Source organism: Fringilla coelebs, assembly GCF_963513975.1.
Source record: "Fringilla coelebs genome assembly, chromosome: 4".
NCBI classification, from domain to species: domain Eukaryota; kingdom Metazoa; phylum Chordata; class Aves; order Passeriformes; family Fringillidae; genus Fringilla; species Fringilla coelebs.
Genome location: NC_140032.1, coordinates 71,488,144 through 71,513,683, shown reverse-complemented (window position 1 = coordinate 71,513,683; position 25,540 = coordinate 71,488,144). Strand labels below are relative to the sequence as shown.

At 47.8% G+C, this 25,540-nt stretch overlaps 1 protein-coding gene across 6 annotated transcripts in view; it reads left to right on the top strand.

Moving 5' to 3' along the window:
• SLC4A4 (solute carrier family 4 member 4) overlaps positions 1-25,540 on the top strand; it is a 112,521-nt gene that overhangs the window by 37,527 nt on the left and 49,454 nt on the right. For 4 of the 6 annotated variants that reach the window (XM_084204632.1, XM_084204630.1, XM_084204631.1 and 1 more), the window contains exon 4: positions 25,250-25,385. The exons of 1 other annotated variant lie outside the window; for it this stretch is intronic. In XM_084204632.1, the coding sequence (XP_084060758.1) occupies positions 25,250-25,385 (136 nt within the window). Of the gene's footprint in view, positions 1-1,645; positions 1,679-25,249; positions 25,386-25,540 lie in introns of those variants that run through there. One more of the 6 variants, XM_084204633.1, reaches the window with a different exon arrangement.

The following is a 25,540-nucleotide window of genomic DNA, read 5'->3' as shown; positions in this document are numbered from 1 at the left end:
ATATGCTGCAGCATATGCTGCCACAGAAGCCCCTGTGTGTGGACGTGCTCAGAGGTGGCATCTGCACTTCCCCTGCCACCAGCTGCCCTTTAACTACTCCTGGGAGCTGTTCTTGGAAGTCTTCAGAGGGACAGCTATGTCAGGGGCCTCGTGCCAGTGAAAATGCATCTCACCCTAATGCAGCAGTGTTCCCCACACTCTCTGTTTTCCCTGTCCTTCCCCAGGCTCTGAAGTGCCACCAGATGTCCTTGGAAAGGGACAGTTCAGCCACATAAACCAGCCCAGGCCTGTGTTTGCTGTTGTGCACGGTTCCTCAAAAGAAATCAGTAGTGTAGGCTGAAGTTCCTGCTCCAGGTTGACTTGTTCCTGGTGCACTGTGTTTCCAGTAGTGCTTGTGTCACTCAGTGTTTGTCGGTCCCCTCAGCTGCAGCCAGGCTGCTGCGTGCCTCAGGTGTCTTGGAGGATCTCGCAGGAGTCCTGCATTCCTAGGATTTCAGTGTTCCTGGACTGTGATGATGTCAGAGTGGTGCTGGGGAGTGAAAGGGCGTCTGCTGTCATGTGCCATGTGAAACTGTCCCAGGAGCCTTGGGCATGGCATATTGTGGCTGTAGAGAAGAGAATTTTCCACCTGTGCAGAGACCAGAATGAAATTGTTCGGGTCTGAATTCTTCAGAGATGTCTGGATGTGTCTGAAAGGAGCAGCCCCTGCGGGAGGAAGGGGTATGAAATGGAGAAATGATAAAATGATAATGGGCTTTTGGTGAGGATTATTCCTGGGGGCAGTGCATTTAAAGGCACAGTGCCTGCTCTTCAGGGAGCTTTTAAAACTTGCCTCCACTCTTCCACTCTTCCCATCGTTAAAAACAACCACAGCAGTTGCCATGGCAGTGACACCAATGCAGACAGCAGGGCTGTTGAGCAATTCCGCTGAGGTTGTTGTCAACTTGAAGTGATCAAGATCCACAGCCCTGAAGTGAAAAAATGAATGTGAATAAGAAGTACAAACACTTCTTGCTGCCCTTTTGGCTCTCACACCCGAATGCTGCCACCCTCCTGCCACACCTCAAAGTTTTCTCTAGAATTTCAGGAACTGATAGAAATAGTTTTGGGATGAGTCAAAGTTAAGATTCTTCTATAGCCGTTACCGGTTCTTGGGAGAGGAGTTAAATTCCTAAACCCCGGCTGGTTAATACTAAATTAATTGTGGCAAAGTTTGAGGTAAAATAGCAAAAGTTGTTTGACAAATTGGGTCTGGGCTAAACAGAGAAAATATCCTGCAAAGCAAGTTCAGGCTCAAAATCCTTTGGTTTTGGGGTAGGTCTAAGTGGCCCAGTATTTTAATTTATTGGTCACTTCTGCCTCAATTAACTGCATGTTTTCTTAGATCTCTGACTAAGCCTTCCTTAATTGAGAATGGTCTTTGCTGCTTTTTTCCTGACCAGGCAATTCTCTTAGAAATCTCCCTTGGCCCAAGGGGACACAATTAGTTATGCAGATGTAGAAGAAAATAATTCAGTATAACCTTCACACGGTATTTTAAGCCACAGGGTGTGTAACTGTCTACTTGGTGGATTGAAAGTGGTTCTTCAGCTTCAGCTTGAAACTTCTTCTGTGTTTCAGTACCAGCAGAGATGCCTTTGGGAAGATTTTATGGGGTCTTCATTCCTACTTTGTCAGGGTAGGCTGTTTGTGTTTTAGATAGAGCAAAAAAGAGGCTGGTTCCTTTCCTAGTCTGGGGAAGACCTGCTTTAACTGGAGCTTGCTGTGTTAATCTTGTGTCTTGAACTGATGATAGCATGTGCCACTATAATTACCTAAGCCACCTTAATGCTTTGCCTAATTCTGTTCCTTGTGTTCACGTGAAACTGCTAAGGGACAGAAAAGTCCAAGGAATTTACCATGTGGGGAAAAAAAATCTCATTTAGAAACATTTTGATTTGAAGCCAGAGCTGTTTCTCCAGCTGAGAAGGGCTGAGTTTGGGATGTGATGGTTGGACTGCAAAGCTGCCCTTTTTGGATTACACTTCATGCAAATCTGTTGGACAGTATGGGAACAAGCTCCTAAAGCTCTGCATTTCTCTGAATACGTAAACAGGGGTTTATCTTTTACTGTCAGTATAACCAACACCTGCATTTTCGTCTCTGAACCCTTCTTTGTGTTTTCAGTTGCCTACTATGAACCTCATTGAACTTCTCCTGTTGAGACCATTTCAGATGTTGATCCTTGGTCTAGCTGTTCTTGAAGCTGGTGTCCTTTTTTAATTATTATAATTATTATTATAATTAATTATTATAATTATTATTATACCAGTAAATTGCCCATCAGCAGAGCTGGGGTCGGTGTGCCGGTCACTTCTTGCTTCTGCCCTCGGAAAGGGGCAGGGGCAGGAGAGGCCTTAAAGGGTCAGGATGGGTTAACAGGGGGGCTCTCAGTGCTTCCTGCAGCTTGGAACCAAGTCTCCTCTCATGCCAGGAGGAGCAGAGAATTATGTCCATGACCTACTAACCTCCAGTTGGGATTGTGGGTTTGGGAAATGAGTGCACAGATGGCAGCGCTGGGATGGCAGCAGATGCTGATCTAATGAGTGGAATCACTGAGGTTTCAGCAGAGTGGTGGAGAGCAGTGCAGGGCTGCTCCCTTCTCCCTGATACCAGTACTTTCTGAGCCCTTCCACTTTTCACTTGGCTCCCCCAGTTTATCTTCTCCTCCAGATCAAGCTGGCGCAATGACAGTGTGGATGACTTTGATTGCATGGGGAAGCTGTTACGGAATTAGATGATAGAGAAACATTTGGAGGGTGAACCTGAGATCTAGAGGCCAAAAACCTGCTGTACCCTAGTGCCAGCAGGCTAGAATGACCACAAGGGAGCGTTAAAAAAGAAAAATCAATCAGTTCCATGCAGAACACTGAGCTGATAGCAAAGGGCTCTCTCTGCATCCCTATGGATGTAGCTCCAGCATGGGCTCTGTGTGAGAGTGAGCCCTGAAATAAATACTTTTGTCATGGTTCAGGAACACCAAGCCTCAGTGTGCCCTTGCAAATGCTCTTGAGGTAAGGCCTGTGTTCAGGCTGTCCCTTCCACAGCTGTGGGTTGAGTCCAAAGACCCACTCCGGGGTTTCTCTTTCTGGGGAAGTGAAGTTGGTGATCTTGCTTTGAAGTTTGGAGCAGGTGCTGTGTTGTGAATGTGCTCATGCCTTGAAGAAACAGCAACTTACTGAGAGGCAGGAGGTGTCCTTCTTTTATCTCTTCTGACTTTTATCTCTTTGACTTCCTGATGAGCCAAAATTGGCTCTTTTAGCTGTCAAGGACTGGCAGCCAAAGGGCCACCATGAGAGGAAATGGAAATTGAGATTTCCATGTCAAAAACCGGAAGAATAAACAAGATAGGGCAGAGAAGCCTCAGCTCTAGTACTTGATCATTGAAAATCATTTGCTTTCTACTTTGTTAGTGTCAGCCATTTCCTAGAAAAATTGTGTATTTGTTAAAACAAATCTGTATGACATCTGAAACAAAATCCTTGAGTGCTGTGGGCTATTCTGCTCAGCTTTGAATCCTGATCTGACATCTGTTCAAGCAGGGGAGAGTCTTTGCTTGGATTTATTCGCTGATTTCTTACCCACTGAGTGAACTTTAAAATAATGGTATTAAGCACATCAAAATTACATGTAGGAAGAACTTGGTCATCTGCAAGCTGAAGAGGAAAGCAGATGTTAACTGAGATGTAAGTGGTTCTGCATAGATGTGTTTGTACTTGCATGGATGGATTTATGTCTCAGAAAAGGCAGAGCCCTCGTGGCGCCTTTTCCTTATGTTTGGATACCCCTGGAAGGGCATTGTAGGCTCAGCAGTTACATGGAAATAAAAGTATGCATAAATCAGCAGAGCCTTTCCTGCTCTTTGTAAGGAAGCCTAGGAAGGGACTAGTCCCAGCCTGAATGTGGTCCTGGGATGTGTTCAAGTCTTGCTTCCAAGTGGAGACCTTGATATTTAAATATAGTAATGGGAGCTGAGTTTATGTGATGGAGCAGGGGTGTTTGGGTGAGCTCTGAGCTGAGGGTGTGTAATACCTGGGAATTGCATGGCTGGCAGGAAAGGAGAGGTGTTCTGAGCATCCTCACCTGTGGAATCCTCCAGCAGTTCCCCTCTGTGTTCCAGATCCGAGGGCAGTTCTCTAACGCTGGGACTGCCTAGGCTTGGCCTTCAGGCTCTCATTAATAACCTGGCTCCATCCCGTTGAAGTGATGCAGGAGTTCAAATCCATGCTTTGCTTCCTTGGAACCAAATTTTCCTGCTTGCAAGCACTGTTGAGTGGAGGGGAGCTGGGAGGCTGAAGGAGGCAGACAGCGTAGGTGTCAAATCCCATTTGCGCAGCCCAGGGAAGAGCCTGCTGGCTCCCCCTGAGCCACCAGGACATTGCTCCTTGGAAACCCACTCACAGGAGTCTGCTCCCAGTGCCTGGCCCCTGGGAGCCAGCAGGTGTGGTTTGAAGGGGGATGGCTGGCGCTGAGGATGGATCAGCTTTGTGTGCCTGGTTCAGGGAGTGAGGACGGCAGCTGGCAGGGCTGTGACCGCAGGTCCTTGGCTGGGGAGCGCTGGTGGCACTGGGGACTGCTGGGGTGTCCTTCAGGCACATGAGGAGCTCCTAGGATGTGAGTCAGCAGTCAGGAGAAAAGGAAAAAAGACTGAAGAGCACTACTTACAGGGAAGAGCAGCAGAAAGAGTTGACTGGAGGTGGTGAAACTCGGTGTGCATGGTGCAGAGAGGGCAGGGAAGTTATTCTGAAACCATAACATTTAGATAACCACAAGATTTAGACAACAAGGCACTTAGCAAGTGTCCTGCACCAAGTCTGGGCGGAGATGGGTGTCACTCAGACTGGGAGAAGGTAAAGGAAGGTGTTCCATGGCTGGGGTCCAGATGAGTGAGTCTCTGCAAGAGAGATGAGGCCCTGTGTATTCCCTGTCTGAGAGCTCCAGATGGGCCATACTGAAACCCCTTCTGGAGACATTGCCCCTTCATTCACATTCCATGGGCTGGATGTGGTGTGCCAGTACTGTCCCAGTAGGAGGGTGGTAAGCATGTCCTGTGGGTTGTATTTCAGAGTCAAACACCCCGTGCTGCCTGTGGAGCAGGCTGTGTGGAAATGCAAACTGGGGACGTGGCAAGTGATGGATCCACAAAGTTTTGGAGTTATTTGGGGGCAGTTTGGTGGGGTGGGGTAGATCAGGGGGGTCCTCATGAGGAAATGTGCTTACAGAAGTTGCCTGAAACTTTCAAGTCCATGAAAGCAACGGAAGCTTTGAGGCAAGGAAAGAGTTGTATGGATGAGGGAGAATTTCAGTGTGTGGTGTTTGGTCCTTGGGCCTCACAAAGCTTTCTGGGCCATCTTGCAAAGCTGTCAGGCTCCAGACACTGAAGAGAAGGCTGCTGCCTGCCCCTTGCTCCCAGGCAGAGTACTGACTTGGCTGCTCAGCTGGGCATGGGCTCTTCCTTGTGCTTTGGGTATTCCTAGAGAACATGCCTGACCCCGTTTTGTTGGACTTGCTCTTATTTGGGTTTCCCTTTATCTGTGTGGGACTGGTTCTGCCTACTTTGTGTATCATGGTTTTCTTGTCCCAGCCTGTTCCAAGGTAAATTGCCAAGGATGGGAAACTTCAGAAGGATGAGTCTATAGCAAAAAAAAGAAGTTCACTCAAGTGATTTCATTCCAGCATGGATTTCATCGTGGGAATGGGAGCTCACTCTGCAGAATAAACTGCTCACCATCAAACTGCATAAATGCATTTAGTGGCAACAATTGCTACTTAGGCAAAGCCTAGCTAAAGCTCTTGGGGAGGATTAGTCTAGGCTTAACATTAAAACTGGGCTTGAAACATACTCTGCATTCCTAGTGACAGGAAAATAGTGTCATCCAGAACGGTTGTTTCATGTCTAGTGCAAGAAATGGGGATTATTTGAGGACGGACTGTTTTAGATAAGTGACTGTCACAGCTTGTAGAATCCTATTTGCAGGTTGGAAGCAAAGGAAGCAGCTCAGGAACCACAAACCATACTACTTACAGTTATTCACATGGGCTACTTTAGAGTTAAATTTTGTCTGCTGTGCAGTTCAGATATCAAACTTGCACTCTCAATTCACAATTTAGACTAATCCTGGAGTCATTTAGATTTTCCTTTAGCCCGGGCCAAGGGTTTCACAGCATGTTGCAGCTCCCAGTGATGCATGTCATTTGTGGGTATGGGAAGAGGAAACAGGAAACTGATGAAGGTCTAGGGATGGGCAGCATGCCTTGGGATCTGCCCAGAAAAATGGTGCTGGGGGCTTTGTACTGAGCTCAGTCTGGTTTTTGTTCCAGCTGTGTCAATGTGACTTTAATTCAGTGGTGAAGAGGGAAGATTTCCAAATCTTTTGCCTCGCCTGCTTAAAATACATATGCGTGTATATGCAAAACAGGCAGTATTTTGTAATGAATTGTTTGCCTTTGGAATGAGAGTACTCTTTGTTTTGTGGGTTCCTTTAGGGCTTTGGCAATAAATAAGAAGCTTCCAGCTGCAGACAAAACCACATTGGGGTTAGGTGTGAGCAATTTTTGATTGTTGGATGTTCCAGCATCACCTTGTCCGCAGGTTTGGTCCCGCTTTGGCCTAAGGCTGGGAGGGACCTCGGTGGGACAGGGACAGGCTGCCAGGACACCTTGTGCCAGCCCCTATCTATAGGAACAGCGCAGGCAGAGCGAGAGCTGTGACCCAGGACAGCACCAGGAACAAATTTAACCCAAAGCATATATTTAGCCTGGCTGCTTGCAAGAAGATTTAAAGCCATATTTAAAGCTGAGCATCTGCTCAAGTGCTGGGCGGATTGCTGATATAAATAGTTACCCGCTCTGGAGCTGCTCTGGCTACGTGGGGAAACCTGGGAGTGGGCAAGGATTCAGGGAGTGCTCTCAGCTGCTTGCTCTGCTGGGATGACCATCCCTGGTATCTGCTCTCTTTGTCACAAGCGGGAGAATCAGAGCGCGGGGGACTAGAGCTGGACTGGTGGTTCCCTGCCCGCTGTCCGGGCTGACCCGGGAGTTGTGCGGCTTTCCCAAAGCGTGGCTCTGCTCCCAGCTGTCCCCTCACTGAGCTTTATTGTAAACTGATCCCAGGAGGATGAGTCTTCTTGGGAAAGCAGCCAGCATACTGTGTATGGCTCATCCTGCTGTCCCTTTGGAAGTGGAGTAGTGTAAAAGAGCTTTCTTCTCCCAGCAGTACTTAGGAGGAACATTGTCTTTTTCCCAATTATTTCTACGTGCCTTAAAGCCAGCTCAGCAGTCACTAAATGAATTGCCAGGTGTTTTCATAGTTTCTCTCAACTGTTGCAAAAATGGGCTCACAAAAAAGGGGTCATTGCCTCGGGTTGGGATCTTTCTGAGTCAGAGTTAGGGAGATGAGCAGCTCCCTTTGGAGTTCCCCTTGGAAGCAGTGATTCAGTTGCAGCCCTTCTCCTTGAGTCACAATTGAGACAGACTTCCCACCTGTTGTGGGAGGTCAGGCACTGACACCTGTCCCACGTGGAAAATGTCAGTTAAGAGCTGCTGCTGGTGGTCACAGCAACCTGCTCACCTTTATTTTCTGGAGCTGCCTTAGACAGCTGTGTCTGACCTGCTCCAGAAAACATTTTCTTTGCATTCAGGTTTCATTTCCAGTCTTAAAATACCTTTTTTTTTCTGTGTCAGAGTGGTAACACATGTGGATTTCTGTCCAAAAACCTGTGCCTGTGGAATACAGTGTTTTTTGTGCTTATGGTGCTTCTTCATTATAGGAGAGTTCAATATTAAGAAGCTGAAAAAGATGGCAGCTCTGTAAGGTTTGTGGTTGAAGAAAGTCTTGTTCCCCTAATGTCCTTTCTCAGTCATTAGAGCAAAATAGGTTTTAGCAAACCTTATCCTTGTGAATTCTTTATGGAGGAGCCAAGTCCTGCAGATGACTTGCATCCTGTTACAGCTCTCAGCTGGTACCAGCCTTGGAAAGGGTTGGTTTTCAGGACATCCCATATTTCACAGCAGTTGGAACTGTAGCTTGTAACTGAGACTAGGTAGCATTTAGGAGGCTGGGGATGTCTTCTTCCCTTTGCTTTCCCAAAGTGGATGTAATACCTATGAACAACAAAAGGGGCTTTTCTTTGCCCTTCTGCACAAGAGGAGATAGGTTATTTGCAGTCAGAAATTGTCTGGTGCATCCTTTCCTTAGATTTCCCAAACCTGCCGTTCTGTGCTAAAAGCAGACCTTTTTTAGGCAATTAATTCTCTCTCCGTGGCGAATTCCAAATGCTTTGGAAGACTATAGATCATCTTCAAGTTCAATTGAACATTATTTTGGGGTTGGGAAAATATTTAGTTTGCCTTCATTACATCTCCAGCTAATCCAAGGTTGGTGACTTGGCTCTTTTTGCTGCAGTGCTGTGACTAATCTCATAGTTTTGTTGTTTGTTAATGTAATTATGGGCTTTTCTAAAAATGGAAAGATACCAGGACATTTGCCTCATTCCTCCACAGTGGTTATTGCACACTTCTAATAAGTGTGCTAAGAAACCCTATTGATCAAAGTTCCCATGTTTATAGCTGTTTTTGCCAAGGAATTTGGGACAGGTGTGAGCAAGGCAAAGAAATGGAAGGTGTGATGCTCTGGGGGAGAAGCTGTTAATTCCTGTTGCAGAAGGGAATGTGGCTGCTTTGGAAGCCTTTGAAGATAGGGAGAAAAGGCAAATAATATTAATATGCAGATGTAAGGAGCTACAGGGAAGGTTACTGGCTGGGAGGGAAGAAAGGTTACATGTTCATGGACGGCAGGAATGCAGTGTGGTGCTTCCATTGATACGTGCTGATAGTGGCTCTTTATTTTCAGCCCCGTGAGAATGATTGTGTGACTGTAATAACTTCAGGATTGTGGGGCTGAGACTGACTAGAAAAGCTTGTGTATTTCTTTTCATTCATTTTCTCGAAATGAACAAGTACAGTATTTACTTGGAGTTTTGGAGACTTGGAAAGTTGATCTCTTATTTGGCTGCAGCCTGCTGGTGTTCAGCACCTTTTGGAAATAAGGATTTGGATTTCCTCTGAGGTTTCGTCTGGAAAGGAAGGAGAAAGTTTTGCAAGTGGCAACTGTCTAAGGCTGTGATGTCTGTGATCTGGCCTGTGCAGCTATCAGTAAAATCTGCTAGAATTTTACATCCTTTTGGTCTCTGTGGGTCAGGCACCTAGGATTTCGTGTGAGCAGTTCCTCTTGCTGCCTGTGCTTGTCTGAGGTGTCTGGAAGCAGCAGTGATGCTGTAGGGTGTTCCCAGGTGTTTGAGCTCGGTGCCTGTGGGAATTGCAAAGGCAGGATTTTGCCAGGTCAGCTGTACATGGACACTGCCACTGGTGACTCGTTCCTGGCAGGGTGGCTCATCATGGCTTCAGGCTGACAGGGCAGGCTTGGATGGTGCAGCAGGGAAAGCTGCTTCCCCGTAAGGGCAGTGAGACCCTGGCACAGGTTGCCAGGGCAGCTATGCCTGCCCCATCCCTGCAGGTGTCCAAGGCCAGGTTGGACAGGGCTTGGAGCACCCTGGGATAGTGGAAGGTGTCCCTGCACATGGCAGGGGATTGGAATGAGATAAACTTTGCGGTCCTTTCCGACCCAAACCATTTCGGGCTTCTATGATGGGGACACTGCTCCTCCTGCAGCTTAAGGTTGTGGGAGGAGAGACCCTGGATACACATTTTAAGAGTGCTTGAGACATTTTTAGGGAAGGGGGACAGTGTCAGGTGGTATTTGGTGCTCCATCAGATGTTCTTGATGTGGAAGAGGTGATATCTGTGAGGAACATCCTTGGGGCTCTGGAAAAGCCCTCACAGCCGAGGCAGCACGTGTTGCAGAAGGGAAAATGCTCTCTGCTTGGAAGCTAACAGCTTCAGAAACATAAGGTCAGTGCTGAACTTGTTGTAAAAACACCCTCCTCCAATTAAATCTGGTGTGACATTTTTCTGAGGAATGTGGGTTTGGTGTCCTTCGTTTGGGAAGAGCAGACAGATTTTGCACAGCAAGAAAAAGAGTAAATGTTTTGCAAGGAATATTTTGCTTACTATCAAGGTCGTGTATTTTCTTTCAGTTATGCAAAGCATGTGCTTTAAATGGGAATCTCCGCTGGAGGACAGCTTTCAAATCTTGGAAAAGACATCCTTGAGGTTTATTGCTCACAATTTCCTGTCTCTTTGGAGGATAAAAAACAAAAGTGTTTTGAAGGAAAGCTATTTTATCTAAATCAGTGCATTGTAGTGTTCTCATCTGCGATGTGATTTTGTAGGCAGAGGTTTGACTTCATCTCAGAATTAAGCAGAAGAACTTGGGTTGTAGTTGAGGGATCAGGTATATATGAAAAAGCTGTTCTCTGTTCCGTAGGTTCTCCAGTGCCACAAAGTTGAGGAACACCTGGAAAACCAATCTATTTTTCTACATCCTCTTTTCTTTCATGCATTTAATGGCAGTATGTAGCAAACAGTCCTTGCCTGGTTGTTCTGGGGTTACTATTCCACATGGTGGAGTTTCTTGCTCTGAAATAGATGGAGCCCCCTTACAAGTTCATTTTCCTTGGTCAGAACTTGTTCACTCTAGTGTCAGAGCAGGGCACAATGGCTGCTGGCAAAGGGATTCTCGGAGCACGCGTTCCTGTTGCTCACAGCTGCCTCCTGGCAAAGTTTACCTAGTGCTGCATGGTGGAGGACTGGGGAAGGAGGAGATGGATATGTCTGTTCAGCACCTTGGTTGAACTTAGGGCTTTAAAAGAATACTTGGAACTGGGAGGCAGGAGAAATTGGGGGATTTAATTTCCCTGAAAATCACCTGTGTATTTCTTCACATAGTGTTCCTATCTTTTTTTTTCCCAAAGTTGAGTAGGCTGTAAGCCAAGCCTTTGAGAAGAAATACAAAAATCCCTTCTTGGGGTGTGTACACAAATAAATCAGTTGCATTCAGCAATCCAGAATGGTTGAGGTGGATCCATGTGTACCTTGGCTTGTGCATTACACATTCTTGGGGAATTCCTTTCCATACTGCAGCTTCCCTGCAGCTTCCAGTTCTTAAAGGTCTTTACCAGCCTAGGGGATTCTGTGATTCCGTGCTGCCTCCCACTTCCAGACTGCTGTGTACCTTCTTCACTGGGGTCATGGTTCTCCTTTCCCTGGAGCCATGAAAATGTGCACCTCACTGTGGAGAGTTTAGCTGGGTGAAGTAATGCATGAGACGCTTCATCAGCTCTTCACATTTGCCTTAAAAAAAATAGACTACAAGAAATCATGCTCCATTTGAATCAGCAAGTGGGGAACTTTATTTTAAATAATGGATTTAATCTGGTGATATCGTTGTCATGATCTCCTTGATTTGCTGTTAGTATTTCTTTTGCCCTAAATCTGCTGTTCCCTTCTGGTAGCCAAGCCACACTCTATAATACCTGGTGTAATTTGACATTGTGATGTGCAGGCATCCAGCATCCTGAGTTTTGTGCATTGAATAGCCAGATATGTATATTGGTATCCACCTGGAGATGGGGAGGACTTCCTTTTGGATCATCTCTTTCCAATTCCATGTGGATGGAAATTGAATTCCATTAAAAATATCTAAGGGGAAGGAAGGCTGTCTTTTTTGGTAGTGGTGCAATTGCTTGGTGTTTGGGTTTTCTCCCCATTTGAAATCCCTTTAGGAATTAAGGGAGCGTTATCCAAACCCTCTTCTCCTTAGATCTCATCTTCCCACTCCTTCCTTTTAGCTGAGAATTCTGAAGAAATAAACAACCTCTCCTCTTGTCACATCATATTTAATTTCTTTAATGAGCTGAATAATTTAATAATGTAAACTGACAGTAATATTCTGTCTGTCCTGTAGAAGATGCCACTGAGAAAAACTGGCTTAGTAGTAGTCTGGGCTGAAATTATTAGTTTTTTATTCTTGTTTGGGTTAAGCAATTTGATCTGCTCAAGTCTTCAGAATCAAACATGTACTTTGTGCTCTCTGTTCACAGAATCATCACAGAATGGGCAGGAAGGGAACTTAAGGCCCCTCCAGTTCCATCCCCTGCCATGGACAGGGACACCTTCCACTAGAGCAGGCAGCTCTAAGCTGTTGCAGCCTGGCCTTGGACACTTGCAGGGATGGCAAGCAGGGATGGAAAGCTGTATTCCTGTGAGAGCCTTGGCTGCTGGCTCTGGGGCAGCAGTGGGTGCTGACATGTCGTGTGTGCTCCCGGCACGCTGCAGACAGAGGAGCCACGGAGCGTGTTACGTGAGCCAGGAGCAGCCCTGGCCACCAGGCTGGCTGCAGCCTGGGGCTCTATTAATAGAGCTGAGAAGCAGATGATGGCTGGTGTTACGTGACTGTGGCTGTGGAGATTAGGGGAAGGTGTTTGGGGCGTCAGGAGATCACCTGTGCCGGACGTGCGTGTTCGCGAGGGAGCCACTGCTGCCAATAGATCGTCCTGAAACCCAGAGGTGCAGTAATGGGAACGTGATGGAGAGTTTGGGTTTGAGGCACGAGGGATTACACTCCTTTCAGGGCAGTGCAGAGCGCTTCAGGACTCAGAAATGGAAGAAATGGCTGTGCAGGGAGGGCAGAATGTAAATGCTGGATGCAATTCCAAGTAGGTACATCCATCCTTGCTCCTGCTTCAGTTTTTCCTAAATAATTGGATTCTGGTAAATCCAAGGCATCCTTCAAATCCATGGCATCCATGCAACTGTGAATCCCTCTTCTGTGAACAGTCATAGGTATTACCTGTCTGAGCAATGTGCAAATCAGCATCATTATTCCAGCACCAGATCTTGAATGTAAAGTTTCTACACCTGCCATTTCTTTAAATTCCCTTTGGAAAGGCCAGTGTAGCTTAGTGTGGAAAAAGTGAAGTTATTTTAGAGTCACATTTCACTGGGAATGACTTGGTGAGTGAAGCTTTGGCTCCCCTTAGTGCTGTCAAGTTTGTTCAGTGCCTCGTTACCCGATTTTAAATCAGTCTTGTGCTTTGCTTGACTGCTGTGGGAATGAGCAGGTCCAGGCATAGGTAAATGGCTGGTGGGATAGTTCAGCACCTCTTTGGCCATAATGTTGTTTTCCTTGCTGTTGTTGCAGATATAATCTGTGGTTAATCCCCCAAGTCCGAACCTGTGACTCCCCAGAGGACCTGAAGCCTTTTGTTGGTTTTGATTTGCAGCCTTGTTGTAGACAAATTAATGGTCCTGAGTGACAGCAGGGCAGCCAGAGACGAGAAGAAAATGAGTAATTAACATATATTGGGTATTACTGATTGCTTTTATGATTATCTGGATTTTAAGGTATTAGCTGGAAAAATAGCTCCTAATCCCTTATTAAAGATAAAAGGCAAGTCATTAAAAGTAGGAGGTTGTTTTCAGTCCTGAGAAGCTCTGGAAATATGTCTTGGCTCCAGCAGCAAACTAACCTTAAAAGCCTGTAATTCCAAGTTACTCAGCTTAGTTGTTCTCCTCAGCAAGGGAATTTCTGAAGTTTCCCATGTGCTGGGAGGCGGAGGGGACGCAAGACAAAGCGACCCTTGTCACAGGAGTTGCATGCTTGGCACGGTGACAGAGCCCTTTGAATATCCTCAGCCTTAGCTGAGCCTGGCCCAGCTGCTGGGCTGGGAATCTGGGCAGCTCCATGGAGGGGTTATCCCTAACTTCACCCTTTTGGCAGGGCCAGATCTCCTGTGTGAGGCTCCCACTTCACCCCAGCTCCTTTGTTCCTCCCTCCTAACTGGTTTTGTAGCCATCTGACTCGTTCCATGAAACTGTATAAATGGTCACAGAATGGCTTGGGTTGGAAGGAACCTTCAAAGTCATCTTGTTACAGCCCCCCGCCATGGACAGGGATACCTTCCCCTAGACTTCATTGCTCAGAGCTCCATCCCACCCGGCCCTGAGTGTTTCCAGGGGTGGGGCATCCTCCACTGCTCCATGCCAATGGCTTTCCACCCTCTTCCTAAAAAAATTCATGCCCATCTGACTGGTTTCAGGGCCATCTAGCTGGTTTCAAGGCCATCTGGTTGGTTTTGTGGCCATGCATTAAGCTGAATCAGCACACAGATTCTGCTATAGTTCAGGCCCAGAGTCCTGATCCCAGCAGGGAAGGGGGAGCAGGAGGCTGAAGTGCTGGGAGCAGGAACACAATAGAAGAGGGGAAGGGTGACGTTTGGCTGTTGCTATTCTGAAACCCACCTGGAGCGTGTGCAGGGTCAGAAGGAAAGCAGCAGCACCACTTGCTGAGTTGTAATAATTAATCATCTGCAGAAACTTGCCAGACACTGAGATTTTCTTAATAGTCAAATATTTTTTGTTTTAAAATGAGTACATTCCTTATTTCTAGGTAATGAAATTTGAGTACCAGTAAAACCACAACTTGTCAAATTTATTTCCTGTGTTTTAACAGCTCTGTGTTTCAACACATCATGTTTATATGCTCCAGCTATACTTTTAAAAAGCAATTTAAAATGCAGTGGGACCAGTTAAAAAGAAATAAAGATGGCATTTAACGACTCTAAGGAGATCAGTGCTTGTGAAGAGATTCACATTGGAGGCAATGCTGTTCTGATGGAATACAGTTTGGAAAACACTGCTCATTTCTGCTTTGCTCCATCCTAAGTTGTTGAAAAGATTACCAGTAGTACCTGGCTGATTTGTTCCCCTCTTATTTTTTTTCCCTTTTCTTTTTTCCTAAGTCCTGGACAATGTTTAAGACCAGCTGGGTGCTCAGTGCTTTTGATGTCACTGCCAGTTTTTTGTGCTTGGGGAAGGATTTAAAAAGTAGAGTTTGACTCCCTGTTGGGTTGGTCACAGTCGATTCCCTAAATGCAAAGGAAGCAGTTCAGCTTTGTTTTGCTGTTTTCCTGTTTGGTCTTGGTTGTGCTGGTGCAGCCCTTCTGTTTCCAAGGAGTCTGTCAATATCTTCTGATCCAGAGTTGGCATTTTGTTCCTCTCCTTTTCTCTTCTCATTCTCCAGGCCATGATGCCAAGCAGATCATTAAACCCAGCGTGGGGTTTCCAGTCTCTCTTCATTACTAGGAGTTCTCTGAAGCTGCAGCAAAGTGGTCACGTTTGGGCAGCAGAAGGGGGAGCTGGAGGGGAGATCAGCTGTCTGGGAAGGTCACTAATGAAATGGAATAAATGAAGTCGGGAGGTGCCATCCCACCTCTGGGTCAGAGTGGGTCCCAGCCTCTGCTCAAAGCAGGCCCAGCTTGGTAATTGAGTTATTCACTTTGCTTTCTGTTATGGTATCATGTCTGGAGTGCTCTGTCCTTAGATGGCAGTGCAGTGACACAGGGCCCCAGGGAGGCACACTGTTACTTTCCCTACTCATGGAAGCATCCTCACACCTTTGGCTGCTCAGGACAGGGAATACTTGGGTCTCCTGGGGCTCCCTTTGTGCGCAACAGAATTCTGGCCAAGTGCAAGGGGTTGCATCTTCTCTCTCTCCTTTGCTGTGGTTTCATCCTCCCCTCACCTGCAGTAGATTGATCCTCTTGTATCCTCCTCCTCACATGTAGCTCAAAGGGGACATGTGACCCTATAAAAGACACCATATCTGCCACTTGGGGGTTAGCCTGGGGCCTGACCATTAGGAAGGTCAGTGCTTCTGCAAAAATGCCCCCCAGCCATTCCCTTGATCCAAGCCATCCCCAAACTGACCTCCTGCTTATGTTTTCTTCCCAACTGTCTAATCATTAGCAAGCTGCTTAATGCACAGCAAAAGACCAATTAACCCTAAAGCATTTAGTGAACTGCATGTAAATTAGTTGTAAAATGTTGCTATAAACATTAAATGTTTGGCAATTACATAAACCAATAATTGCTAAAGTTGCATTTAGGAGCTTAAAAGAAAGAAAAAAAACCTGAGAACTCTGCTAATGGTTTTGTTTTTAACTGCAGCCCTCCCGGTCTGGGTAAGTCCCAGCAGGCTGGGGCAGTTTAGATTCCTTGTGCTTTTAGTTGTGTAAGAAAAATAAAGGCATAGTAACCTTGTGCACCTTTGGGAACTGCAAGGAAAACCTCCAAAGGGCATAACCTGAAGTCTAGAAAGAAATGGTAGAAATATGGTAGATGGTATCCCATTGGATAGCAGTGCCAAGCAATTCTGGGGATTGATGATTGTTTTCTTCAGATTCAGGCTGCTTGAATTTGCAGACCTGACTAAAACCTTGGCTCTGGACAGGGTCTGGTGAGGTGTGAGCTCAGAGAGCCTGGCCACTCACTGCTCTTGGGTTCACCTCCATCCTCTCTTCCTGCCCTGCAGACACCTGCCTGCTCCCACCTTACCCTTTGGGAAAGGCTAAGTGCCTGTGCACCCACCTGTGGGCTGGAGTTTCACACGAAGAGGCTGCTTTGCTTTTCTGCACAGTTTTTAATCCCCTTAATTGGCTGTCTCACTCCAAGGTGGTCCAGGTCACCCACTGCTTCTCAAGCTCCTGCTGCTAATGGTCTTAAATTATTCATTTTCCTTGTATGCCTCACGCACTTATCCTCCAGTGCTTGGTGGAATCTTTCATTTCTGGTAGTTTTCCTTTGACCTGGGCTTGTGTCAGACCCAGATGTTCCTTAATGGTGCGGCGAAGTGTGGCTTTGCCTCCTTATTCTGTGTATTTGTGCTTTGCTGCTGCTTTAGAGCCTCTTTGTTGTTTTGGTAAAAGTATCTCTGTGCGTGGCTCGTGTTGCATTCCATAAGGAGTCACCAAATGTGTCTCTAGATACCAGATTTCTCATTTTTCAGTGAAAAAACAAGCTGGGTTTGTTTGAACTTGCTTTCCTCCTCCTTCAGTTTTGGCAGTAGCCTTTTCTGGAGTGTATTGATCTTGGTTACAGTGCATTCACTTGCTGAAAGCCAACCCGTGCTTAATTTTCCTGGATAAATCCATTGGATAATGGTCTTTTATTTTTCTTGTACACAGTTTTACTAGTGTAGATCCTGGTCATGTTCCTTCCCTGAAAGTGGAAATATTTTATACTTATGTTTCCTTGATTGAATTACAGAAATTTGCTTAAAGCTGTAAAGCTACCTTTCAGCGTGGATGAGAGCCCAGCAAATGCACTGGTTTTTTCCACCATAATCATGTTCCCTGGAGGTTTGGTGCTCGTGTAGGAGGTGGGGGTGAGTCTGTGAAGCTTGGAGTTAAAAGGAGGCAGAAGCTTGAACTTCACTTGCTGTTGCAAGGGGAAACCAGCGCAGAGCAGGAGCTGCCTAAATGTCAGCAGGCTTTTGAGAAGGAGCTGAATTGGGAGTTTCTGGGAAGCTGCTTGGAAAGAGTGTGCTGCTGGCAGCCTGGAGCCCTGCCGAGCCCGGAGTTAATGGTGGTTAATTTTTAAAGGCAGGCCCGAAACTGCTCATTGTGGCTTTGTCTCAATAGGGCCTTTCTGCTCCCAAATGCCATTGCAAGAGCCCTTTTCTGAGTTCCCTTGACTCGACCCAGAAGGAAAAAGAAAATGCCTTCTGAGAGGTGATTTACCCACGCGGAGCTTTGCTTTGCCACGCCGCTAAGTGGTGGGGACAGTTCCGTGGGGATGGTGCTACCATGTCCAGGGATGCCGAGGGAGGGAAGCGGTGTTGATCAGGATTTCAGGTACAGAGTGGAGGCAGGCACCCAAAGGGGCAGCTCTGTAGGGGTGCACCCACCCCATGGAGCTTGCTTTGCGGCAGCAGGGAAATGTGAGCAAAAGCAGCACCCAGATGTGAAACCAGCTGGTTTTGTGAGTACCCTGTCAGGCCAAATCCTGATGCTCTCCTGGTCAATGGAGGCATTGTCAGCATTCTCAGGCTGGCTTTGCAACCTTTTAGATAAGGGGCTGTGAAGTGTTCTGAGCCAAAAGGGCAGCTTGTCGCTGAGCAGAGCTGTTCAGAAGGTGGTGGGAAAATAGAGAAGCCTCTTTAGAAACATCTCAGAGGAGGTTGGCACCTTCCTCCTGCTGCCAGTCAGGACGAAGTGGCCTCTCGAGCTCTGGCTTCTGAGCTGGTTGGGGCAGATGATCCTTGAGGTCTGTCCAACCTGGTGTCCTGCAGTTCTGTGATTCTGTGATAGTGCTTCTCGTGTAGGACAAGGGGAGATGCCTCCCCACTGACACAGGGCAGGGTTACATGGGCTATCAGGAAGGAATTCTTGCCTGTTAGGGCAGTGAGGCCCTGGCTCAGGTTGCCCACAGAAGCTGTGGCTGTCCCATCCCTGGCAGAGTCCAAGGCCAGGTTGAATGGGGCTTGGGGCAACCTGGGCTAAGCGGAAGGTGTCCCTGCCTGTGGCAGAGAGTTGGAACAAGATGATCTTTAAGTCCCTTTCAACCTAAACCAGTCTGGGATTCTATAAAATACATATTTACACCATGGCTTCCCTCTCCTATGTGGAGATTGAAGCAGGGCAGGTGATGAGGAAGCAATAACAACCTTCAGAACCCCCCAGCCCGTGCCTTTAGCTCTCGTGCATCAGTTGGTCTCTGCAGGGATGGTGAGGAATAATAAAGCATGGCTTCCTCTGTGCCCAGAATGGGTGAGGTGTTTGGCAACATGGAAAACAGAGGGGACAGAATAAAAAGAGCTGAAAGCAAAAAGTGTGGATGCCAGAAACATTCAGTACTCCTTGAAAAACTGCCTGGCAACGGAGGTGGGCTCCACTGCAGCCAGAGACGCGGGGTGAAGGGCTCGGCGTGCACGGAAACTGTGGGAATAACTGTGGAAAATCCTCACCCACCCGTGTCTAGGCTCCTTCCTCTGTGAGTGGGCCCTGTCCTGCTGAGCCTCTGCTGAAGGAGACTTCCAGAAGTGGTGAAACAGTCAGGGCTGCTGTGGAGATTGATTGATTGAACGGGACAAATAGGCAGGGATGAAACCCTGCTTGTGAGAAGAGCTTAATAGGCAGAAAATTGGCTGTTGCAGCCGGAGGGCTGGTTGGGCAGCACAGAGAGGAAGTTCCTCTTGTTGGTATGTGGAAGCTTAAACACAAGAGAAGAGCCCAGAGTTGTTATGGCTGTGTCCTTAGAAGTGTCCCTGTACCCTCCCTGTTACCTAAACGAGGTAAATGAGCAGGGGTAGACTGACTTAGAGTTTGGCAGGAGGGCTCTGATGCCAGGAAACGATGGTGCTTACAGGGACTGCAGCACATCAAACCCGCTTTAAAACCATCTTTGGGGAGCAACATTTCAGTGCTGGAGAAGAAAAGGATTTTGTTGGTTCACCAGAGGAGCAGGAGTTCTCCCTTGTGCTTATGATGAGCAGTTGTTTTGTGGCCGCCTGGTGCAGTGACGCTGATGGAGGTGTGGGAGGAGCTGTGTGTGATCACGGTGGGCTTACAGTGTTTAAGGTACCAGAACGGGACCCAGCAGGATCCCAGAGAGGTGGACAGCACCAGTCTGTCCAGGAAGAAGAAGACTGTGAAAGTCACACTGCTTTTGAAAGGGAAACCAAGAAAAGCCAAAGAAGGAAAATGATGAGAATTAGGGAGAGATTTTTGAACTGAGTTCTATGTGGCAGCCGCTGCTCTGCTGCTTCACTGGGGACTTGACTGTTGCTCAGATCCAATGGAGGTGTGATGCCAGACAGCATCCTGTGTCTGTGTGACAGCAGGAAATGTTCCAGAGCTCTGGAGACAGCCAGGCTTTCCCTAGGTGCTGCTCTTTCTTTATTAAAGTCTTCTTGGCAAGGGCTTGGGAATAGCTCCTTAAAAATGTGCTGCTGTAGCAGTTTGACACAACTGGAAGTACAATGGCTGACCTCCAGGACTGGTCCAAAAATACCTTTGTTATCCATATTTTGCAATGAATTGCTTGTGGTGCGGTTTATATCAGGGTTTATAACCAGTGTGGTTTGTCACTGTGGATGAGTTGGTTTGTAAAAGTAAGTGTCATAGGCATTGCTGCCTTTAATGCAGTTAAGAATGGCACTCAGAGAACCTAGAAAATTTTAAAAATGTGGTATAGAAAGCCAAATTTCCTGGTTTTCTGTCAGTCACTGTCAATTAGCATCTAGCTGGGGCATACCCACGGGGAATTGCATGGTCCATGTATGCCCAATTCAGCACCCTTGGAATCAGGGGAGCCTGGCATTGATGTGAGCAGGCAGAGCCTCAATCACATTGTTAATAGGTAAAATGCTTAGTTTGGCTCAACTGGCTCATTGTGTGTCTGTGGGAGGCTGTCTGTTCCCGTTTCCTTGGGATTCTGCAGCTGCCTGTGCTCCTGGCAGGTTGTGTAGATATCCCTGGGTTTGGCTGCAGTTGGGGAAAACAGTCTTTGAAGGCAGAGTCTCCCTCGAGTGGAGCAGTGCTGGAAAAAGCTCATCATGGGACTTGGGATATAGCATGTGGTGGTGTCTTCATCACAGCCATGTGGATGGAATTGGCAGGCTGTCTTCTTTTATAGGAGTTGCCTTTTAGGATAAGGCTCACCAAATTTTCATGAGGTAGTGCTGGGTTTGTTTAGAAGTTTGCCAGGCTGATTGACCACATTGCATCCGTAGATGAGTTGATGTGAAACATTTTTGGAAGAAGGGTCCTTCTTCTCTCCCTGCATCTCCAAGGAATGATTTAACAAAGTGTCTGTAGGCACAGCACCGAAGACCAAGAGAGCTGAGAATGCCCAGCAAGGCATTATGTAAATGCTGCTGTTCTTCTGGCACTTGAGAGAATGCGGTATTAGTAAGAATTTGTCCAATACCAAAGATTTTTTGCAGATCAAACACTTAATATATGCCACATGCTGCAGAGGAATTTACAGCAAAACATGTACTATCATGCAGTCCAAAAGTCCAGCAAAAAATGGATTATTCCAGAGGCTGTCAGTGCTGTTCATTATGTCTGGGAAGGGACACTCTGAAAGGATAGGGTAGATTTGCTCCAAGATAGATCAAGCACCTCGAATAGCATTCTCTGCTCCCCACAGTCGTGCAAGAAGTGGCCTGGGGTGGGATCCAGGTGCTGTGTGGTGCGTTCCCTCCTGGCAAGTGCTGCCTGTGGAAAGTCTAATCTGCCTCACAGCCAGCCTGCCCCGGCACGGGGTCAAAAAGTGATCGTTCATAAGCAAAGGCGCAAAACAAGCAAGGAGAAATTCTCACGCTTGCTTAGAGTGATTAGCTGGGGAGCAGATCACCCAGGGCCGGTTCTGTGGCACCCTGGGAAAGGCTGCTGTGCAGCCTTGGGGCAGTGTTCCCAAAAACTCAAAGCAGTCTTGCCAGAAGCAGGTGTCCCGTGTAAATCCATGTGCACCCGGCTTCTTTGGTGGTGCTAAGGGATGCTTGTGCTTGGTGGAGCACTTGGGGAATCAGGAAATCAGTTCTCACCTGGGCTGTTCTGCACAAACTGGTGTTACCTGAAGTGATCACTCTCCCTTCCCTAAAGGAAATAACAGTTCTTTTCTGTAATGCTGCAGGAATGGCGTGGAGGGTCTGTGTGCTCCACAAGTGCTGGACAGTATTGCTGGTAAAACAGGAGACAATCTCTTATCTTACACTGTGGCCTTGGCCCAGGTGATTGTTTCCTCATCTCTTGGTTTTTGGTGGAATTCCATTCAGGTTTGTTTTGAAAGGAAGCTGGTGGGCCACCAAAGCCTCCCCACATGCCTTTAGCTGGTGTCTTGTATTGACAGTGACACACAATTAAAGTTGGTTTTGGTGATGGAGAATTTTGGAAGGGAAGTCAGCTGAACTGGAGAGGTAACAAGTTTAAATCTGTTACAGGTGTCTGCACAAGTGTGTCACTGCTCTGACTGTGGATGGGTTTGACCCAGGCTTTGGCAGAGGGAGGGCAGCCCCAGAAAGGAATGGGAGGGAGTGTGATCATGTCCTATTTTAACAAGCCTGCCTGGAAAGCACATTTGACAAACAGCTTTCCTTGCTACTGGTTCCACAGGCTCTGGGGAGGGATTTGCACCAGGTCTCTAAGGGATTTCTGTGGCTGCCAGCGCTCTTAGAAGTAACAAAGAACTTTGTGTCTGATGGTCCCTTAGGGCTCGATGGAGGAAGCAGTTGACTGAGGTGCAGGTCCCCAGGGTCTTCAGAAGTATCCCTGATAAGAGCCGGCTGAAAAAGCAGGAGGAAAAGCTTGTTGGCTGAGTGGAGAACAGGCTGTTTAACCTGTGCATCAACACAGATACCCTGCCCTCCATCCTGAGGCAGCACCCTACACTCAGAGAGCCAGGCTGAAACTGTCTTCCAGCCACCACCAGCTAGGCCCACGGCACCAAAGCCGGAGGTGACTTTAGGATAGGGTCCAGTGCCACCAAGCCCCCTGGCATTTCCATGTGCAGCTGTGCCATTGCACCAGGCAGTGAGGGACGGCTGCCACCAAAGCCGTTGCTGGAGCAGGGCTGGGAAGCTCAGGCATGCCCCATTTGAGGTTGTTGTGCTAGAACGTGTCTCTCCCTATTTCCGAACTCCCTGAGATTCCTCTCTCTTGATGGAGATTGATTTTTGCCTTTGGGAACCCGAGGGTATACATTGTGCTCAGAACTGGCCTGAGCTGAACTTGGAGAAACTGCTGATGTGTTTGCTCTTGTGCAAGTTCCCAATTTATAAGCTGCCTCGCACACTGAATGGAACAGGAAAGGGAAGAGAGGCAAGTAAGAGACATCCCCCACAGATGGCATTGCCTCTGTATCCGTGTTGTGTCGGACGTTCAACCCTCTGCAATGCATGTGTTAATTCCTCTCCCATTCAGGGGAAAAATACAACCCCAGCCAACTAAATTTGTGGATTAGCCTTTTCTCTGCTGCAAATGTCTGCTGACCATGAGGTTGTTCCCTTGAAGAAGACAGCAAGGGAAGCAGCTTTGAGCAGCCCCAGCGCTCCTGGTGTCAGCGGTGCTGGCTTGAGCAGCTCCCGAGCTGGAAGCGAAGACGGTGGCCCAGGCTGGGCGGGCTGGCCAGGTGGTGCCCAGAGGTCGGGCAGGCAGGGGGCTGAGGGGTCACCCCCCGGGTTAATGACTCCCCAGCCCCTCAGCCCGGGGCTCACCCGGCTGCCCACAGCGAGCACACCGTGTTCACGGGGAGAGGGGGATGGAAATATGTTCTCCTTGCTAAAGAGAGCGCATAACCAACCCATAAACGGCCCATTAACCCACAAAATGGCAATCAAGAACATGTGGTCAGGCCAGCAGCAGGGACCTGTGACCCGGCAAGAGCCCTAATGGGACTGTGAGCCTTATCACTGGCCCTCAGTGTGGATAATGGGAAATCAACAACACCGAGAGGAGGCAGGCAAGAGAGAGGGGGCGACCGACGATGGGCACCCAGGTTCAGTGTGCAAAATGGCTGGGAGTATCAGGGTAACACTTCATATAGTGAAACCACTTCAGAGTGACTCTAGAGAGACTTTTCCCATTGGCTCCAGTGGATGCCTTCAACAGCTCAAGAAGCTCTGCAGTCCCTTCTCTTACAGCCTCTTCCAAGCAGCAGCCACGTCTGTGGTTCACCTTGCTTTTTGAAGCAGTGAGATGGACGTGTATTTGATTTGTTTTCTAGCTGTGATATTTGAATTCCATTTGATTATAAAAGTATATTGAGATCCATTAGTGCAGGTAAAGGGAGAGGACGATGGAACGTGCGTGATATAGATGGATAGTCTGGCATCTCCAGCCCCCTGCCATGGGCAGGGACACCTTCCACTATTCCAGGTTGCCCCAAACCCCATTCAAAATGGCCTTGGACACTTTCAGGGATGGCACAGCCACAGCTTCTCTGGGAAACCTGTGCCAGGGCCTCACCATCCTCACCATCCTCACATTGGGAAGAATTTCTTCCCAATATGCCATCTAACCATGCCCTGTGTCAGTGGGAAGCCATTCCCCCTTGTCCTCTCACTCCAGACCCTTGTCAGAAGTCTTTCCCCAGCTCTCCTGAAGCCTGCAGGAAGCTGAATGCCTCGTGATGGGGAGGCTGCTGTAGGAGCAGGGCAAGGTCCTTGGCTCCCAGGAGATTCCAAGGGCATTTATGATTACAAATATACTTTCAGTCGAAAGGAAATCTATATCACTGAAGCATCCTCACTCTGAGTAATTTAGGAAGAAAGCTATCAAAGTTTATTTAAGGAAAAGAAAAAGGAGTAAAGGGCATGTTTTTTACTGGTTTCTTTTTTCCCATTGCAAATTGAGAGTCTGTTTACCCTGGAAAAATCAATGTGGTTGGACACCTGATGTAATTAATTATTTTGCAAGAGACAGCCAGCTGATCTTTTGAAAATAAAGGAGTTTTTAGCAGAACTGTTCAAAGTTCATAGTCTGCTGTGTATCTCTAATGCTGATAAACATCCAGCAGAAAAGATGTCTGTCTTAAAATTTCACATGGACACACCTTTGTGTTAAGGTGACATGCTGAGAAAAAGGCTGTAGACCCCAAGGAGCCCTCCAGCAAGGTGACTCTGGTGCTGTGGGCTCCACTTACCTTTAGGAGATGCCCTCGGGCCTTGGGATGATGGGGACAGTGATGTTCTCAGGTTTGAATTTTGAGCCCTTAACCAGGAAAGGGTTTCTGTCCTTTTTCTCAGGCTTATAACACAAGCAGGCTTTGCTTGCTCCGTGTGTTGAACGTAGCTCTTTTGCCTCAACAGGCAGTCTTTTCCAACCAGGACCAGTTGTTTTTTTTCAGTGCATTGGTGCCTGACTAAATGCATTGGGTTGCATTCTTCATGTATAGAGGAGACAACCCTTCTGTTAAGTATTCCTGTGTTTTCCAGTGGTGGGCTGGGGAGGTTCCAGCCTGCCTTGCAGGCCAATGGCAGCCCAAACCTGGCTGGCAGGGAGGGAGGGGAAAGCCAGCAGTGGGATGCTGTGCCAGCAAGCCCCCAATTGGTTTGGCTGGAACTGGTTTTAGGTCATATAAAAAAGGGGGTGAAGGATCCGGGCTGCTCAGAGAGCGGCAGGTCCTCGGGCAGCGCCGCAGAGCACATTGGTTCTGAGCTCCATAGTGCTTTTTTTTCACAAGGGCTGCAAATTGCTGTAACGCAGTTAAGGTCTGTAGGAAGAGACAAGTTTTCCTGAACTTTACTCCCAGCTTGAACTTGTAAGAAGTTCAGTGAGAGGCAAGGAAGGGGAGAGAGGGAGATAGAGGCACCCTCGCTCCCGGCCCGCGTCCGCAGCGCCGAGGATGTCAGATGGCAGAGGCAGCCTGGAGAAGCAGCTGAATGGCCTCGGGGAGCAGGGCAAGGAGAGGAGCCGCACGTCCCTGGTCATCTCGCAGGCCGTTAACCGCAGTATTTTCACCTCTGCAGTCTCCCCCGCCGCCGAGCGCATCCGCTTCATCCTCGGAGAGGAAGATGACAGCCCCGCGCCCCCGCAGCTCTTCACCGAGCTGGACGAGCTTCTGGCTGTCGATGGACAGGAGATGGAGTGGAAGGAGACTGCAAGGTGGGTTGGTTTTCCTTTACCCCCAAAGGGAAGGGCAGCCAGCAGTGCTTTCCACGGGAGATTGCTGTTTTAGCCTTCCGCCGGGGAATACCCGTGCTGCGGGATCGCGTGGGAAGCCGCAGAAAGGAGCCTGTGTAGTTCAAATCGCCATTCTT